This window comes from Heliangelus exortis, chromosome 1 (assembly GCF_036169615.1).
Source record: "Heliangelus exortis chromosome 1, bHelExo1.hap1, whole genome shotgun sequence".
Lineage (NCBI taxonomy): Eukaryota > Metazoa > Chordata > Aves > Apodiformes > Trochilidae > Heliangelus > Heliangelus exortis.
The window spans coordinates 104904960-104923093 of record NC_092422.1 but is presented as its reverse complement, the minus strand read 5'-3'; the positions used below and the strand labels follow the sequence as shown (position 1 = coordinate 104923093).

The following is an 18134-nucleotide window of genomic DNA, read 5'->3' as shown; positions in this document are numbered from 1 at the left end:
CACTGATTTGGTAAAATTAAGTTATCTTACGTCTATGCAGTTTTGCTAATTATTTCTCTGTTGAAATTTTCTTCAGTCTTTTCTCCAGCATACAAAATGCAATGTATTTGTTTAATTTAAAGCAATGTTTGTTCGTTTATGGCTGTATGTAGATCTGTATGTATGTTTTGAATTTAGATTAAAAAACACGGTGAGACAATGGATGCCATAATATTTTAGATATTTCAGGTGACCACATGGAATTTGTTAGGTAATGATTTCGTGTCATGTCCAAGCTGAAAATTGACTGACGGGACAAATACATGTTCTAAACAACATCAAGTAGAGCAGGTTATAAAGCCAGACTTTTACTCCATGCACATGGACTTTTCTCTTAGACCTTTGTATCTTGTGCGTGTTCTGTGCTCTTCCTTGATGAAATTGTTTGGAGAATTAGATACATGCATTTTGGTCCTGTGCAAGAAACTCAACCATCTGGTCCTTCCTGCTTTTTTTTTTTTTTTTGCCATGTAGTAAGTCACTCTAGTGTAGGCTTTGTAATGGACTTTGAGTAAACTATTGCTAATTTTTCGTAATAAGATAGAAATGCAAGGTTCGATGTCTATTTGCATTTTTAAAAATGCTGCTTAAAGTGAAGCGTTCAGACACAACTATTTTTTTTCTGGCCCTTGATATGCAGACAGGAAAATGAGCTGCAAAAGAACAAATTGTAACATTAATCTGAAAAGAGGGTAGAATACAGCGTAACTAAAGAAAACTTTTATCTTAGAATAAAATATTATAACATATTATATATAACATATTAACATATCCCTAAACCTATTCTTTTTTTTTTCTTTTTTTTTTTGAGTAAGTAAAGATTTCTTTTATGATGAATACTTTGTTAGAAAAGAAAATGTGTCTTTCTTTTAATTATTGCACACGACTGCATGTTTCTTGTGTGTCCTTGAAGGTAAGGATATGTACTTTGGGAATAAACCTGTTCTCATTGAATTAAATGGCCTGTGCTGATGTCTGTTGAAATCAATGGTGTGGAGAATGAATTCACCCCATTACAGAACTTGGTCTTTATTGGGAGAAAAAGTGGGACATTTGTTTACATTCACTTGTGTTTCTTCCTCCATTTGGATGCAATAAACCTAAATTTAATCCTCTTGAGTGCTATTGGTTTGAATAGCTTTACTATTTTTGTCTGTGAAAACCGAGTAACTTCTCCAAACGGTTTTAAAAGGGGTAGATTGAAGTAATTAATACACTTAATGGCTAATTTGGTGGGGAAACACTTTACTTAATAGCATCAGTTCCATGCTTGCATATACAAGAAACTCCCGGAGATATAAATGAGGCTACTGCAGAGCACCTCGAAGTAGTATTTTTCCCTAGTACCTTCCCTCTTCCCTTTGGTCATGTATGGAATACACACTAAGTATGAATGAATAATGGATTAATCAAAGCTAAGCTCAAAAAAGCATTTAGGGAGAACACTGTTTTATTTTCTATAAGCCCATGCATTATCTGGGCAGCCCAGCTTTATGTTACGTATTTTATCTAATACAATATACAATAAACAGTTCTGTGGCAAGAAGAAATTTTAATGGATAGAAATGGAAGACAGAGTTTCATAGAGAATACCTAGCAAAAGGAAATGCAATGCTAAGGATCTTTTTTTTAACGTTTAGGAGAAAAATTATTTCCTGTGGGCATTTGGTCGTGTGGCAATTTTTCACCCCATCCAGCAGTTCTGTAACTGCACTTTCCAAGCAGTGCTTGGAATAAAGCTTACTTAAGCTCCCAGTGTTATGAAAAATGGAGCTTGTGTAAATTTCCTTTGCATTCTACCTCCCCCTCTGTTGCACATAGAAAGCAAACAAATACGGTTTCCAGGCAGTCTTTTTATCTGTCTGTGCATCTCAGAGGCTTCCTAATAAGGCTCTTTGTGGGGAAAGAGGGGGTGTTTAAATTAAATATAATTTGAAATTTTTCATCCATTTTAGCAGTAGCATTAAAAACCTTAAAATAAACATGTTTTATGAGATTGGAAAGCAATTAGATCAATGCCATTATAGTGCAATGCATAATTCTACACTTACAAAATTAGTCAGAGCAAGCAAAATCATAGAGAACATAATATTCCATTTTGAGTGGCTGTTTCAGATATGTGCTCTAAAACTGGAAGCTATGAACAGAATTGTTCCATAAACTGTCTTCAGTAGGTGGCTGAGAGATACTTGTCTACATTAAGACACAAGGCATAAATACATGGAATCTAATTGCTCTAGAAATAGCTATGACAAACCAAAATAAAATCCAGTCATAAACAACACAGTAGAATTTCTGTGTGAGGGTTTTTCTGGAAAATGTTTTCATGAAACTTCCCCCCAAAACTGCAATAGGGTAAATTCGGTGATGAGTTTAGTTTAGATGGCTGATAATAACCCACCTTTCCAGGTTCCTTATTGATTTACTATCTGATGACCTAGACAAAGCTGTTGAGAAAAGGGCCCTGCTGTTTCTACATGCTTTACATGGGGTGTACACATACTAAACTTCACAAGCAAGATCAGTTTTGTAGCCTGTAGCAATATGTGTGTGTATCCTATTTATTTGATTATTTGAAATCAATCTTATGCAGCCAGGGTCTTTATTAGCTGGCCCATTTTCACCAAACGCAAGAGGGGTTGATGTTTTAGTAGGCAATTAAACTTCTCCAGGTTTCTTGACAACTGGATAGGGAAACTCAAGGTGGTCAGTGCCTGTGTGGCAGCAGCATGAGCTCAGCAGCAACCGGTTTGTTTTCAGCTGCCTTTGGCCAGCTGATGGAAATCCACAGCAAATATTGCTCCTGGGCAAGGCTGGAGCTGTGTGATCTGCAGGGACATCAGAGTGGGGGAAGGTTTAAGGTGTGTTCAGAGATGCTGGGATTTTTTTTTACAATGTAGGAATGAAAACAGGGGGAGGAGAGGAAGTAGAGATTTGCATCTGGGGATATAAAACAGGGAATACAAATTAGTATAATGAATAATTTCAATAGCCGTATTTTTTTTTCCACAGTTTGTGCTTTGTGTCTGTAATTCAATTTGTCGTTACTTTAACACAAATACAGAGCATCTGAAACCATCTCTCTTTTGTTATATGTGCTCAAACCAGGACAACAGCATAAGAATATAAGATCCTGCAGTGTTCATTTTGACCAATGTCAGTACTCACCAGAGTGAGTGCTCCAGCACTCACTGAAGGGACTGTTATTGTGGTGGTTGATTGACTGTTACTGTAGAATATTGCCATTTTTTTCCCTTTACAAAAATGATCTGCACAAATCCCATTGTGTTAAAGTTCAAATACTTTCTTCTGCTGCTCCTCTGAAGCCAGTATGTTGAAGAACTATCTGAAACCTGAGGGTCTGTGGTGCATTTCTGTCATCATCCCATCCTTTTTTCAGCATGCAGAACATGAGCTGGTCACTTCATCATTAAGTGCTTGCAGGAATCAATGGAGATGTCCTATGCAGGGTTTGGCTTCTGCTTTTCAGACAGGCAGAAAGCAATGCTCTGGGTCACTAAACCTTTGTGCAGCATTGTCTGTAATTATTCCTGGCAAATGAACTCTGAAGTTGAACCCCTTTTGGAAAATAGTCTTACGGTAATAATAGGTCTGCGATGTAAGCTTCAATACAGAGTATTTACCTGGATTTAAAGCAGCATAGAACACTGAAAAAATTAAGAAATGTGAAAAAGATATGCTTTTCCAGAATGCCTGCTATGCTGAGGATTTTCTGCTTTACAAAAAACGAAATTTAATACCTATCATGAAATGAAATGGTGATTTTTTTCCCCTTACCCTGCATCACTATATTCTTAAAGTTGTTGTTCGTACTAATTTTAGATAGCTTTGCTTAGAAGCTCTCACATTCCCTTTCAGCACAGCTATTACAACCAATGAACACTTGGAAAAAATATTGGCAATACAATAGAAATTAAATACCAGAACAGATATCAGACATGACTGCAGACTTTATTTAATGTTTGCAAAAATAGTTTAGTGGCTAACAGATACCTCTGTTAACACTTCTCTTTTGTTAGTGAAATATGTAGAGAAATATTTTAATGTATGTATTGAATACTGGAATTAACTTGATAAATTTTAATATTAGCTCCATGCACTGCAGATATGGGTAAAGCATAATTGTTTACTTTCATCTCAGTTACAAACACCAGCCCTGGTTAATTTATTTTTTTTTTTCTTTATGATGAGAGCCTGGGGTCCTTTTCTTTCATTGTTTTGGTTTTCCACAAGTCTGTCTCTCCACAGAGAAACAATTCAGAAGGTACTCCTAATGTCTGAGATTTTGAGAGCACTTCTCTATTTTTGACTGCTACAATATTACTTTCATTATTTTTATCGTAATGGGTGGCAAGATAAAGATATTACATAAGGTCATGGATAAGGAAATCCTTTCCTCCTACTTCCCCCACCCCCACAGGAATGCATTGCTCTTTAGCAATTCTGTCAAAATCTTTATATATGCTTTTGATACTGGCCATTTCCTATCTACGTATGAGAAGGGAGATCTCAAAAAAAATTTTTTTTTCTACTTATCCTGTAATGCAATCTGAGATAAGGTTTTCTACAACTGGGTGTAGCCCTTCAGGGGGCTTGTAATAAAATGCAGTTGGAGGCACACCAGCCACAGTTGGGTCACTTGACAGGACCCCAGGCCTCAGCAGGGAGGTGTTAATGGGGACATAAAGCCACATGCAGATCCATCACTTTGTCTTTACCAGTTTTTTACTTTGTCATAATTTTTTTGCTGTGAGTTGCTACATGCTAGGAAAATGTGAACACTCCCAAATTAGAGGAAAAACATTACAGAGACAGGAGAAGCAAGGAGAATGTATGGAGATCCATGGACTTAAGAGTTTCTTCCAAGACCCTTGGCTGCAGGGCTCTGTGGAGGACCCAGGCAAGATTTGTTGCGATATTTCCATTTTGTGATAGCTTATCTGTTGGCTCTTTTTTATGAGGCCCATGAAATGCTTCATGTTCAGAGCCTTTTTTTCAGTGTGGAGTATTCCTCAGTGTGGCAGTATTACTATTGCTAAGCTTTGGTGAGCAATACCAGGGATATGCAGGGAACTAAAATTAAACCAACCCCTTAATCAGCCTTGCTCTTTACTTGGTACTTGACGTACTTTTTACGTACTTTATGTACTTTTGTACTTTTGGTATGTAACAATGTGTTCATGGTTGTTTTTTACTCCATGTGTCTCCTAGCGGAGGGAGGACATTGCACACATGGGTCTCCACTAAGTGGGTCAGTACAAGGGGACTGAAGGCCTGCTCTGAAACCACTCCCTCCCCAGCACTTGTAGCTACTACATTGAGCCTCAGCCGTTTAACCTTCTTCCTGCCCCCTAACCTGGGGCCACCACTGCCTCTGTAAGATGATTTAACTCTTTCTCTGCTTGACACCAGGCTTCACCATGTAATCTCCTTACCCTCAGAAACTTTCTTGCTAGTGGGTGTCTATACAGGGACTGTGATTAAAACATCTTGAGACCTTGCAATTTAAAACTCGAGACTTTGCTCCCAGTTGTTCCGCTGGATGAGCAAAAGCAGATCTTGCAACCTGTCCACAGGTTTTCATATGCCTGTCTCCCTTATGGCTCAGTCATTTATCTGCTGAACAACATCATGAGGAATGTGTTGAAAACCTCGTGTGACAGCCACCTGGGTTTTGCAAAACGTTGCAATAAGCTTAACCTAAAAAAGTGGATGGCTTTCATTACTGGGGATTTGGTGCCCTTCCTGACATTGTCAGAAATTTATCCTGGAAGAAGAAAAGGAAAACTGGTGTCATCCCAGTAGGATCAGCTGTGATGAGTGTATGGTCACAACTTTGACCCTCCATCAAAGACAGCTCCTGTAGCTGTCTCAGCTTTGGTCTGTGTTGGCTGCAACACAAGGAATTGCTCATGGGCTGACTTATGTCTCGAAATAGCCTTGTAGCTGCAGTGATGGACAAGTTTTCTACTTTTCTTCTCTGCAAAACAGCAGTCTTAAGTCTCTTGCTGGTTTTGTGCATCTCTGCACTTAGTTTAACATGAGCTGTGAAATCAGAGCATTCCCTCCCTGCACTAACACTGAAACAAGAAGGAAACACTCTGGTAAGTCTGTGCCTCCTGATTGACTGACTATTTTGTGCACAGCTTTATTACTTATCTATAGTAATAGCCAACACAAGCTTAATGACTTTTGGAGTCTGAAACTAAGATAAAAGGGAGGGAGGGGTGCCTTATAAACCTCCCAGCTGGGAATCCTTCTTCTTGTCATCAGTATATTTGATTACTGGAGTTATAAGCAGTGACCTAGCTGCAAGCTGTTTAGCATATACATACTTCCACTGGTTTTTGTAAAGTCTGACTTAAAAGTGCTAGTTTAAAGTGTGAGGGAAGCTTCTGCCATGCCTGTGAGGTGCTCACTGAACAGAGAAACACATCTGTTTGTGATCAACAGCATCTTCTGTCTGACCTAGCTGACTTTCTTCAGCCTTGTGGCCTGTAGCCTCTTTGGGATTCCAGGTGAGCTGAGCTGTGTAGACTGAATTCTTCTAAGCAGTCCATCACGTGCATTGGGCTGTAGGAGCTAAACGTGAAACAGCTGCCTAAGAGTAAATGAGTCTGGAGTGAGTTATTGTTAGAGGATTCTCAGGCAGCATTAGTAGGGGAAGAGAAGGTGTAAGTGACCTAGAAACAACCATTTGAATAATGTCTTGCCTCTTGGGACACTTAACACCAGATTGTATTAGATAGTAGAAATTTTACAGCAGGAAACATCTTTTGCATTAACTAGATTAAACTTCTGCTATCCCTGATGAAGATGAGCCTAGCAATAGTGTATGTGTCTAATCTAAACCCCCCCCAAAGCCTGACAGAGCTGCACGGCCAGCATCTGTCACCTGAGCTTCTGGATATGCAGGTTCTGTAATCGCCCTACGCTTGGTTTGCTGTCTCCACGAGGCAGTATCAGGTTTGCTTCAGGAAAGCCCTTTGCGCCAAGTTCTTGCAAAACCAAGAACTGAAAGCTGTTGCTTTTTCTGAGAATGACTGTTTTGATGAAGAGAGGAGTCCCCTTCCAGAGAGAAGCAAGGCACTGCCCTCTTTTCTGTTTCTGACAAGGATCTGGAAGGATTTGGAGAGTGAAAGATTGCCTTATTTGATATGTGTAGAGATAATCTTCACCTTCAGACTAGAAATGTTAAAACATTTATTATTTAATATTATTTATTATTATTTATTACTATCTATTATTATTTATTAGGACCATTTATTGTTGTTTTCTGTACATACCAGGTCCTTATTCCACAAACTCGACAGCTATTGGAGTTCTTTCTGTCTTGCTCCTGTTACAGTACCTTAGACTTTATAATTACAGTCTTTATTCATTCATGATGTGGTAGAAAATATTTGGCCCTTTGTGGCATTATAATCCTCTCCTTCTTTTGCATCTGTTTCTTCCCAAAGAAATGAGTGGGAAATTTGCATTATTTTAACTCTGTGACAGGGCCTCTCTGAAAAGGATCTGAGGGTTATGAAAGGCTCACAAGGATCATAAAGCATCTTAATTTAACCTCATGTTTCCGTAGTGCTAACGTTCTTTGGTATGAAGAGGTGGAAGATAATGACCTGAAATACTTGCCTTACTTTAAATGTAGTTATTCTGGCTTCCTGACATCTTGTATTGTAACCTGAATCCTGATCATATCAACAGTTTGCTTCTTGGCTTTAAAGCTGAGGACAACAGCAAACCATAAAGTCAAACTTCATGGCTGTGCCTTTGGGAATGTTTTAGTTCATAAATACATGATGGCGTTTTGATGACAAAGACAAGAGTCTTCCTTAGCAGTAAAGTAACGGGTGGTAAGAAAAAAAACAACCAGTAATGTAAACAGCCTTTAACTTCTTTGCCAAGCCAGTGGCTGGTATGAAAAGACAATGATAGTATTTTTTTCGAGCAGCAAGCTCGATGGCATTTTTCTATTGTGTCTTACTGTGTTAAGACCCCGATGGCTTTCCTTGGCTCTCTTGATTTTGCAGATATGGCAGTGGGGAAGTTTTATGTTGAAAGTGTTACTTGGCCCTGTAAACTTAATGTAATTTAATGATCAATAAGACTATCTTTAGTCTCTGCATAAAGGGAGAAGCTTCCTGACTTTACATTCTTGGTTTGATGCAAGGGACACCTTTTACTAAACTAATTTCTGTTAACTGGCTACTGTGCACATCAGACCTCTTAATATACCATACCTGGGGTAGTCCAGGCCTTTTCTCCCTTCTCCTTTTCAGTTTTTCTTTTGTTCAGATTTTTCCATTGATGTGCCCAAACAATGGCATGAAGGATCCTCTTCTTTCTGTGAGGAAAGAGGATTTGGGGTCTGTTTCACTCTTAGAGTGTCCCAGATTCGCTTATTATTTTTACCTACAAGTAAAAAAATAGACATATAAAAGTATAAATATATAAATGCCAGTGTAGATATGTTCTTTATGACCAGGACTATCTTTCATAATTTTAGGTGGCTAGCTTTTTGGTCTGGCCTGTTTGAGGTAAAATCCATCACAGCTGGGCTCTCCCTTTGTTCAACCTCTATAGAGAATTTGGTGGGCACCTGACACAAAACGTGGTGATGGTGGCACACACAGGTGTGAAGGGTTTTGTCCCCTGAGGAAGCCTGGAAACACAGTCTGGCAGCAAGAGGTTTTTAGAGGGTAAGGGGTAAAAGTCAGATAAATTTCAAGCAGCGATTATGAGTCCTTTGGAGGGACAGTGGCTTCACCCTGGTGTGTAGCTGTGGCAGCTCTTGGTTGTTGGAACAGGGCACTCTGATTTCTGCCTTTAAACACCTCTGTATGTAATTAGAGAGGCACGAATAAATCTCTTGAGCTGGGATTGGTTTTCATGGGCTTCACTGAGAAACACAGTTTTAGGGAAGAGAAATCTCTCCATTTATAACCATGTTACCGAATTTTTGTAATTCTCTAAAAGCAAAACTCTTAGATGAATCACTTAATGAGGTCCATAGGAGAGAGAAAATCTTATGATGGACACATTTTATCTGAATTTTCAAGTATTTCAGTCTTTATGGTCTGTATTTCTTAAACTATTACCAGGAAACGGGGTGTAATTCAATCCAGATGCACAGTAAAAATGTTGGAGAGAGAAAATCCTCTTCTAAAAAAATGCACTGGTACGTTTCAAGGGTCCAGGCCATGCTTCAGTGATTTGCTTCATCAGATCTTTGTTGGGACTGGCTGCATTGAGCTGGCAGTGAGGGACAGCCCTACAGGTCCAGCCCTGGGCAGCCTTGAGATGCAGCATCCTCGGATCATGCCATGTTTTAGACAGTCAGATGTTTCTGAACATGAGTTTTGGGACTCCTCATCTGACTCTGAGCCTGGAGCAGGGCAGCGGCCAGCAGTGCATTGCAGGTAGCAGGGTGGGCAGGTGGCTGGAGATAAACCCCTGCAGGGAAGTTGAGCTGGGCCTGAGCTGGGGGACTGAATTCTGAAACCACACAGCGCCAGGCAGGCTGACATGCAGAGCTCTTGTCCCTTGCTGGCCCCCTGGGCTTCCTCTCCTCTGGCTACTAGGGTTGCTGTCAGTCTGTTGCTAGAGGGTTTTTTTCTCACTGGCTTGTCACTCGCAATAGGTGTAAATTGCTTTTTTTTTCTTATTGCCTTCCCCCACACCCCACCCCATGTGCCAGCCGTGTCCTGCAGTGATACCCGAGAGTTGCAGGGCTGCATCTCTTGAGAGGGAGGAGGGAAGAACATGGGAACCAAAGTCTGAGCTTTGGAAGGAGGAGGTGCTGGGAAGAAACCTTTCAGTAGCAGAAGTGCAGCTTGGGGAAGAGTGTCAAATGTTTATTGGTGGCAGGTACCTGTGGTTTGAGACTGAGAAGGGGCTGGCAACCTTGTTATGAAATGCAGCAGCCTTCCCCTTATTCTCTCCTTTCCTACATCCAGTCCTTACTCAAGCTGCATCAGCTACTTGAACAAAACCTTCCACAGCTTCTCCTGTGCAAACTCCTTTAAAAAATTATATATACAAATACCTAGTGCTGTAAGTTGCATAGTTTGTTTTTTATTTTCCTTAACATGCTGGTAGTCTGTAAATAGATGTCATCCCCTCTGTGCAATGGGAGGTTTAACTGTGCATCTACTTGCATAGGAGCACATGGTGAGCAAACTTTTAGTTGTTATTCCTTTACAGCTTTCTTCCTCCCAGTAGGAGCAACACCTTAACCTTATCCTTAAGTCCTTGTATATTTGTGTACTTAAATATCAACTTGTGAATACTCCTTTTTAATGCTTGGAGAGAGAGATGCTGTTCGTCTGAGCTGTTTAAGCAGTAAGCTTGACATCATTTACAGTGCAAAGTGACTGTGCTCCCCAATGGTCTGTGACTTGACATTAGCTGTGCTGTGTGCCTGGACTGTGGCATCTTGTGTTAAACCCTGCTGTATTTTACTGAGCTGATGAAATTTGGACTGGTAAAACACTGGTATATGAATATTGAGAAGATGCTGAGCGACCCACATTAGGCATGGGTAGCCTGTAAGGTTAACAGAGTGGAAATTATCAATAAAATGGTTATTATTTGTGCTTTGCTCTGCAGGAGGTGGATGAGTGTAGGGCTCAGACGTAGCTCTGCCCAGCTCCCACCATCAGCCCATGTGCTGCAGCAGCCAGACCTTGGCCTCAGGCCCCAAACCACAGCTCGGGACTGAGGAGCAGCAGAGTACATTTTAGTGGTGCCTAAGAGACTGCCCTTATGTTTGTGCACGTTGTGCAAATGTAGAAGAGGCAGTAGTCTCTCCTCTGGTGATTTAAAAACCTAAGCTGATCCTGCTTACATAAATGGATGATGTTTTAACTGCTTCTCGTTCATTATGCTTCGTATCTCTTTGACCTTTTGTTTCTTTTGTCTTTTTCTCTCACTTTTTTATCTGGAAAGCTGTTGCAAAGATTATTATTTCGGAACTGCTTTGTACCTTTTTTTTTTTTTTTTTTTTTTTTTAGAACACAGAAATTAAAAAAAAATCAAGGAAGAAAAAGATATGAACTAATTAGTTTACTTGGTTTGTTTCTAAATGTTGGGCTTCATCATCTTCTCAATACATATTTTTCCAGGAATCATCACGGCCAGATTATGTCTAGCAGGATTTCCCTCACTGAACAGCTTGAACCCACTACCCAGGGTGCAGGCTCCCCCAGACAAACACCAGATAGGCACTTGGGCAGTTCCACAGAGTCACCCGAGGTTGTCTGTGGCCGACATGAAGACACAGCTAAGTGCCCTACACTCAGTGCTCTATATAGTCCTCTACCTCTCCTGGTCAATCTCCTTCTGCTCTGGGGAGTTTATTGGTGGTGCACAAACACTGCAGTTGAGATGACAGTGTGAACATGCCCTGCTTTGGTACAGGAAGAGGGGACCCACGGCCAGGATCCTCAAAGCTGCCATCAGCAGCATCTCGTGTCACCCCAGACTTCCTGGCTCTGAAAGGCTCAGGCCTGGGCTGCTCACCTTCCTTACACTGCATGTCTTACCTGGGCACAGTGCTGGAAAACCCAGAGCTGTTTCTGGACACATCTGGGTCAAGGCCAAGGTAGGCTGGGGCAGACTGTTTCACTCCATGAAAGCAGCTGAATTACTGCTAGAAACAATTTGCCTCTGGATGTTGTACATCTGTATTCCCTGGTGCTGTATTTTAGCTCCCAAGGCTAATACAATTCAAGTTGATTTTGTGTTGAATCAGCTCTGGCATAAAATATTGTCCTGTAAGTATTTAGAAGAAAAAAATCTAGGAAGATGATCTCATCTTTTTGTTTGGTTTAGTATAGAATGTTGGGCAAATAACTTCTGTCTCCAGTTACCTCATGTATAAGAGGTTTTATAATCCTGAAAAAAATATGGTAAAGGTTATTGTTTATAAAGCACCTTAAACCATATTTCTAAAAACACAGAAGTAGATGGGGAAGAAGGAAAAACATCTAGGGTCTTAATCCTAATTTGTTTCCATGGATGTGTTTCTAAACACAGATTTTAAAAAAAAATGAATGCAAACTCTTTAGTTCAGACAAGCAGACAAATCTACTGTTTGGAAATGTGTTGGTGTTTTTTTCTGGCTGTGTTAGGTTCTCAATGTGAACAATGATTGTATAATCATCTGCTTGAGAATTTGCAATTACATTACCAAGTATCCAGGCACAGCTTTTCAGTCATGCTTTATACAAATGGCACACTTGAGCATCGTGACAGGCCACTGTCATTAACTTTACCTCCACGACCGAGAGTTCTTCACGGTGTCAAATACCTGCTGCCTGAATGTCATCTGCAATTCTCATTAAATCATCAGCATGGCCTGATGGGTCAGGGATAAACCCCAGCCTACAGAATGCTCCCACTCTCCATGCTGGAGTAACAGCACCCTGAAGCACTGCACTGACTGGTTCAACTACCCTCCATCACATGTGGTTAATAAGAATTGCCAAACTTGGGTCACCTCAGGAAGGAGGTGAATCATATCAGTTCTTTTCAATTTATCTCCATTGAAGGGCTTCACAGGTTCTTGATCATTCTTGTCTCTTTTGAACTCACTCCAATTCTTTGAGCAAAGCACATCTCAGATTAGTTTTTTCAGCAATATTATTTTGGTTTTGGTTTTGTTTTGTTATAACTGTGCATCATTGTTTCCTTTGAAGATGGAGGAGGACCTGGAGCTGCATGATGAATGTGTAGTTACTTAGGCCTCTTGACCTGAATTGCTTTGCTTTTATTTTTTTAGCTATGTTTGTGAACTTACTACCTGTTTATGACTGATACATGGGCAGTTTCATCAGTTTTTGCTGCTGAAAACCAACAATATTCCTGTGCCCTGCTTGATGTGGTCATGGTATAAATATATATCATATTGAGTAGGAAATCAACATCTGCATTTTTTTTCTTCAGTTATTTTGAGCTCTCAATTAGAGTTATAGTAAATTCTTCTTCCTCAGAGGTTTTAACACTTCTCTTAAAACTAAATAATCTTCTGGGGGTGATCCTTACAACCAGAGGCAGACAGCTGAGGTTCTTGTGCAGATAATTTAGGTTTAAAACCTTCCTACCAAACTGAGAGCACATCAGGGTATCTTATGGGTATCTTATCTTATGCTTGTCTTCTGACATCTGGGGTTAAAAGTCTGTCTCTCTTGCCCATAGTTCCCTTCATGATTAATGGTCTCCCACACACCCATACTGAGACCTCAAGAGAAGCCCCCACAGAGAAGGTACCACAGCTTTATGATTACGAGATATAACCTGGCATATGGGAAATGCATCTTCAGATTCCTCTTCTGGATAAAATAGAGTAGCAGTTTCAGCCTGGATCTCCAGCTGACTATGGTGGTGTCAGTCTTTACACAAAGTTTTGTCCTGGGAAACCCTCCCCTCAAATTTTGTTGAAACAGATTTATTTTCTCTCTCACACATGTTTTAGTTGATGAAGGAATCCTTAACCAGCCCCAGTAGTGAACCCACGGGGAAGATGCTGCTGGGTTTTCCCAGGAAACAAAAGCACTGTGTGAGGCTTTCCTGCAGTAACTGTGGTGTTACGACCCTTGGTTATCTCCATGAAGATCCTGAGATTGCTCCCTGACCCATCCCTGTGAGCTGAGTCCCTGGGTTCTGTGGGTGAGAAGCTCTGGGTAAAAAGTCTTGTATGCTTTGTGGGAGGTTGCAAACTTTTCCATCCTTGGAGGCAGTCTAACTCTGCTGGCCGAGGTCCTGGACAGCCTGGTCAAACAGACCTTGTTTAGAGAGAGGGTTGGACCTGCAGTGATCCCTTCTGACCAGTAAATACTAATAAACCCTATTATTTTTATTCAGATTCCCATCTCCTTTGCAAACGGACAGATGTACCCTCATATTGGCTGTATTTTCATGATGGACCATGCAGCACTGCCAATTTATGCTGTCAAGAAGGCAGAAATACCAATGGACTTGTTTGTTGATGTATTTGATGTTTCTGTACAGATGCTGTACCAATTCTTGGACTGACAGATCCAAGACTCTGCTACTTACTGGATGGATTCCTCTTCATTTATGCAATCATCATAACAGCTCTGTTTGTGAAAGCCAAGGTCAGTCTGCCCAAACACTGATGCATTTGACTTTGGTGGTGTAAGCAACTTGGGCTTAGCTGCAGTGTGGGGGTGGAGAGGAAGCATGTCTCTTACAAAAAAAAAGATTTTTTTTAATTGGTTTATACTCTTTTTGTTGTTGTTGGGTTTTTTTTGTTTTTTTGGTTTTGTGTTGGTTTTTTTTTTTTGTGTGTGTGTTTTTTGTTGTTGTTGTTGTTGTTGTTGTTGTTGTTCTTTTGCTTTTCTACTTCTCCAGAGCAGTCTGGAGGAGGTCTTTCTCCAGCTCATGAGTGGAGGAGAGGAAAGCATATGAGAATACTTTGATGTAAGTGTTAGGGATGCAGTCAGAAATTCTCAGTATTGTAGCTGGGAAATGTCCAAGCTTTGGAAAGAGATGTCATTGGAAAGAGAGAGGGGATATAAAGAAAATCTGGGGTAAATGCTAAGCTTGAGAAGGATATATTAAAACATCTCAAGAAGGCAGACATTTTTGATAGTATGAGTATGATGATGCAAATGATATAACTAGAAGAAAGCATCCAAGGGAGATGGACTGAACACAACTTTATGGTCTGTTGATACCATGCAGCAGCTGATAGCATCTAGGGAGAAAACTAGTAGCTTTAGTGCATTTCCAGGGAAGAAGATAATGTGTTGGAGATACCTGTATTTCCATGCTCCGAGAGCTCTGCTAGCCATAGAAGGGAGCTACCTACAGGGTGCTCCAAATAAATGGTGTTTTCAGCCAAGCCTAAGCAGGCCAAAAGGTACCTTGGGCACTCTCTGCACATCTGTCTCAGCCTCCTCCTAGAACCAAAGGCTTGCTGCACGTGGGGTCTCGGCTTGCTCCTTGACAGGTTGTGGTTGAAACCACCAGCTGGAGCCCTGGCAGGGTGATGTTGTGCTGTTGCCAGTGCCCCACTGTCTCTTTGATGGGGTTGTAGGGAGGGATGCTTGGAGGCAATGAGCAGAATTTGGTAACAGTGAAGGAGAAATGTTTTTTTGCTGCCAGTGCAAAGCCTGAGGGCAGATGAAAGTGCTGCTCTGGGACTTGGAGTAATTTTTAGGTTGCTGCAAGGATGAGCTACAGGGGCACATAGAGCTTGAGCTATTCCTACCAGTGGGCATTCTGGACATAGCTGAGGGCTCAGCAAAATATCCTATGAGGAGAATGAAACTGACACAGGGAGCTGCTGCAGCCACAGAGTGTGATTTGAGTGAATTCCTGCGGGGGCAGAAACTTGTGTGGGGCTCCTTGTAGGGGCAGAACTGGAGGCTGGAAATGGCAGCAACCTTCACCTTTAGGCCTGGGAGCACTTGCTGTCCTCCTGGTGTGTGCCTGGTTGTTTGCTGGAAACATGCATAGCATTCAGCTGATGTTGCATGAGGAAGGCAGCAGAAGGAAGGGGAAAGCCCTGCCTGTGGTTACACTGGAGTCCCACAGCTGAAAACAGCAGTGGTGAGGCAGCTGAACCACCACCACAAAGCACCAAGATGCTGGTGGGGCATTTTCCAAATGCCGATTGTCTGGGCCTAAGAATTTTTATAAATATTCCAAGCTGTGTCATGTCTCTAACCTCACCTCCTGGCTGAAGGAATTGTTTGTGGAGGCCTTGGCCAAGGGCACAGCCTTATCTCTGCTGTGAGCTTTTCATTTATGCACTGCATGGACGATGCACATGAACATTTAGTCTCTGTTGCAAGAAACATGGGCTAGAGCCTTGAAAAACTACTGGCCTCAGCAAAAGCTCAGTGTCAATAATGGCACTTCCACAGGGAAAGTGGTGAGGCAGGTAACTTGTAATTACTACAAATAGTTTGACACTGTCTTTTGAAGGGACTTGAAGACAAAATGGGTTCTCCCACTGGCCTAAAACTGCCCTTTTCCCCAAAAAAGTTTGTCTCAGCAACTAACTGCCCATAAATATTGTGAGGAGGAAAGTCAAAGAGTAGCTGCAGAAAGTAAATGCTTTACCTGCTCATTAGTTGGCAGCTCAGCCCTGCGAGCCAGGTACTGCTCCCAAGGAGGGCAGGGATCTCCTGTGCCCTCTGAAGCCAAGGACACCCAAGGACTTTGCAAGCAGCACTTTTGGTGGAGGTCTGGGGTTTTAGAGGGTGCTTTGGGTTGTTAGCAGCCTGAGATAGCCAGTTTTTTCTTAACCCAGGCTGCAGTTGTGGTTTCATAGCCTGATGGCACTACTTTCTGTAGCAGAGGGCTATGACATGCACAGAACAGGAGTGCAAAGCAGCCAGGGAGGGAAAAACCTGCAGATGCTATGGTAGCAGTGAACTGGTATTATGTGCAAGTAAAACAGCCTGGCTAAGGTTGCTGAGAGCAACCTGGTGTGTGGATAAATGTGTCAGCACAGCAGTGTCTTGTACTGCCTGTAGCCCCCTCAGTGCCACAGGCTGGCTGCTTATGGGTTGCCCTGTTTCTGATGAAAGTAACTTCTAGGAGAGAGGGAATGTCAGGGTTGAACGGATTCACTGTCTCCCTGCTCATGGTATGGCTCTCTTCCAGCTTAGCCAAGCCTCTGAACCACAGCTGCCACCAGGCCAGGATGATGTGTATAACGTAAGTAACTACTGGTTTTTGTTTGTTTGTTGCTGCTGTTCACATCTGCTGCCCAGACAGACCTTTTTGCATGCTTACAGATAGTGAATTGCCTGTGGATTCAGAAAGCTTGATGACCCCACTAATGAAAGCAGTGTACCCAAGTGTGCAGCATAGCAACTGTAAGGAGGGAAAATAAAACCTGACAGGGGCAGCTTCCACTGTCACTTGTCTGTCTGGATGTCAGATAGATATACAGGCTGTAGGACCCTGATTTGATTTACGTAATGATTCTATTCTGTGACTGAGCTGAAGGTGTACCAGGAACCCAGACCATTCAGTGGCAGTGAAATGTTGTGCTGGTGTGCTGCACCATGTAACATGCCTACAAGAGCTCTCTCTGTGTGCATAGGTGGGTGCAGTCACTGGACTGTGATATATGATGTCCCCTTGTATCACCAAGTGTGTGGAGCCTGAGTCATTGCAGCCCTGCTGCCTCCAGCCCTGAGCTTTCCTGTTGCTCCAGACCTGTTGTACCAGGTTGTGCTACAGATTAACTCATCTGCTGTGCCCTGATTGTAGCCAGCACCAGATGACTCTTCAGGCAGTGCTGGAAGACAAAGATGAGATCCTGTCTGTCCTTCCTGGCTAAATTGCTCAATCATGGCAGCAGTAAACTCTAGCTATTTTTGCTATGTCTGGTTGTCTTTTGATTTTAATTTTTTTTCTCTCACGCTTTTGCCCATAGCCACATCCTGTGCTGAATTCTACTGTTTAACTGTGTAATGTATGAATGTTAATGTTGGGGGTTTCTTTCAGTTTAAGGAGTGTTGCTTGTCACCTCAGTAGCACTGTGTCAGCTGTGTTATTCTGACCTGAAGTCCCTCCATTGCCCTCTTCCAAGGTCACCTTTCCCAGATAAGAAATATGTTGTGCATAAAATTTCTGCAACAACTTGATGTAAATTTAGACAAACTGTTCTGCAGGAAAAATTGAGCTACTGGATCGTCAGTTAGACACCAAACTGGGCTCCCTTTCCTTTCCTGTGTTAAGTCAGGAGCTGTTTTCTCATGCTCACAATGTCCATCACTGCTTCTTGCTTTCTGGCTTCAGAAACTGTCTCGTGGACACAGAGATGAATATGATGTTCTGGGGACAAAGCGAGGTGCAGACCCTGAGCTGGGCAGCAGAAACCAGGTAACTTCCTCCCATACATACACCTTTTTTCTTTTAATCTGGTTCCTTCCTTCTCATGTCCAGCCATGGGTGAGACACACAGGCATTCATCACCTGTTTGCTAAGTGCAAACAGTGCCTTCCTGGAGAGGGAATGGCAAAATCTGTGCAGTACCTCAGGCAGCTGGCAGCGTGGTGGGGACGAGAGTAAACCTTCCCTCCTCC

At 41.8% G+C, this 18134-nt stretch overlaps 1 protein-coding gene across 3 annotated transcripts in view; it reads left to right on the top strand.

The window, feature by feature from the left end:
* CD247 (CD247 molecule) overlaps window positions 1-18134 on the top strand; it is a 57174-nt gene that overhangs the window by 32604 nt on the left and 6436 nt on the right. For 2 of the 3 annotated variants that reach the window (XM_071756621.1, XM_071756615.1), the window contains exons 2-4: window positions 14074-14180; window positions 16702-16755; window positions 17848-17931. In XM_071756621.1, the coding sequence (XP_071612722.1) occupies window positions 14074-14180; window positions 16702-16755; window positions 17848-17931 (245 nt within the window). Of the gene's footprint in view, window positions 1-5875; window positions 6165-14073; window positions 14181-16701; window positions 16756-17847; window positions 17932-18134 lie in introns of those variants that run through there. The other variant, XM_071756628.1, reaches the window with a different exon arrangement.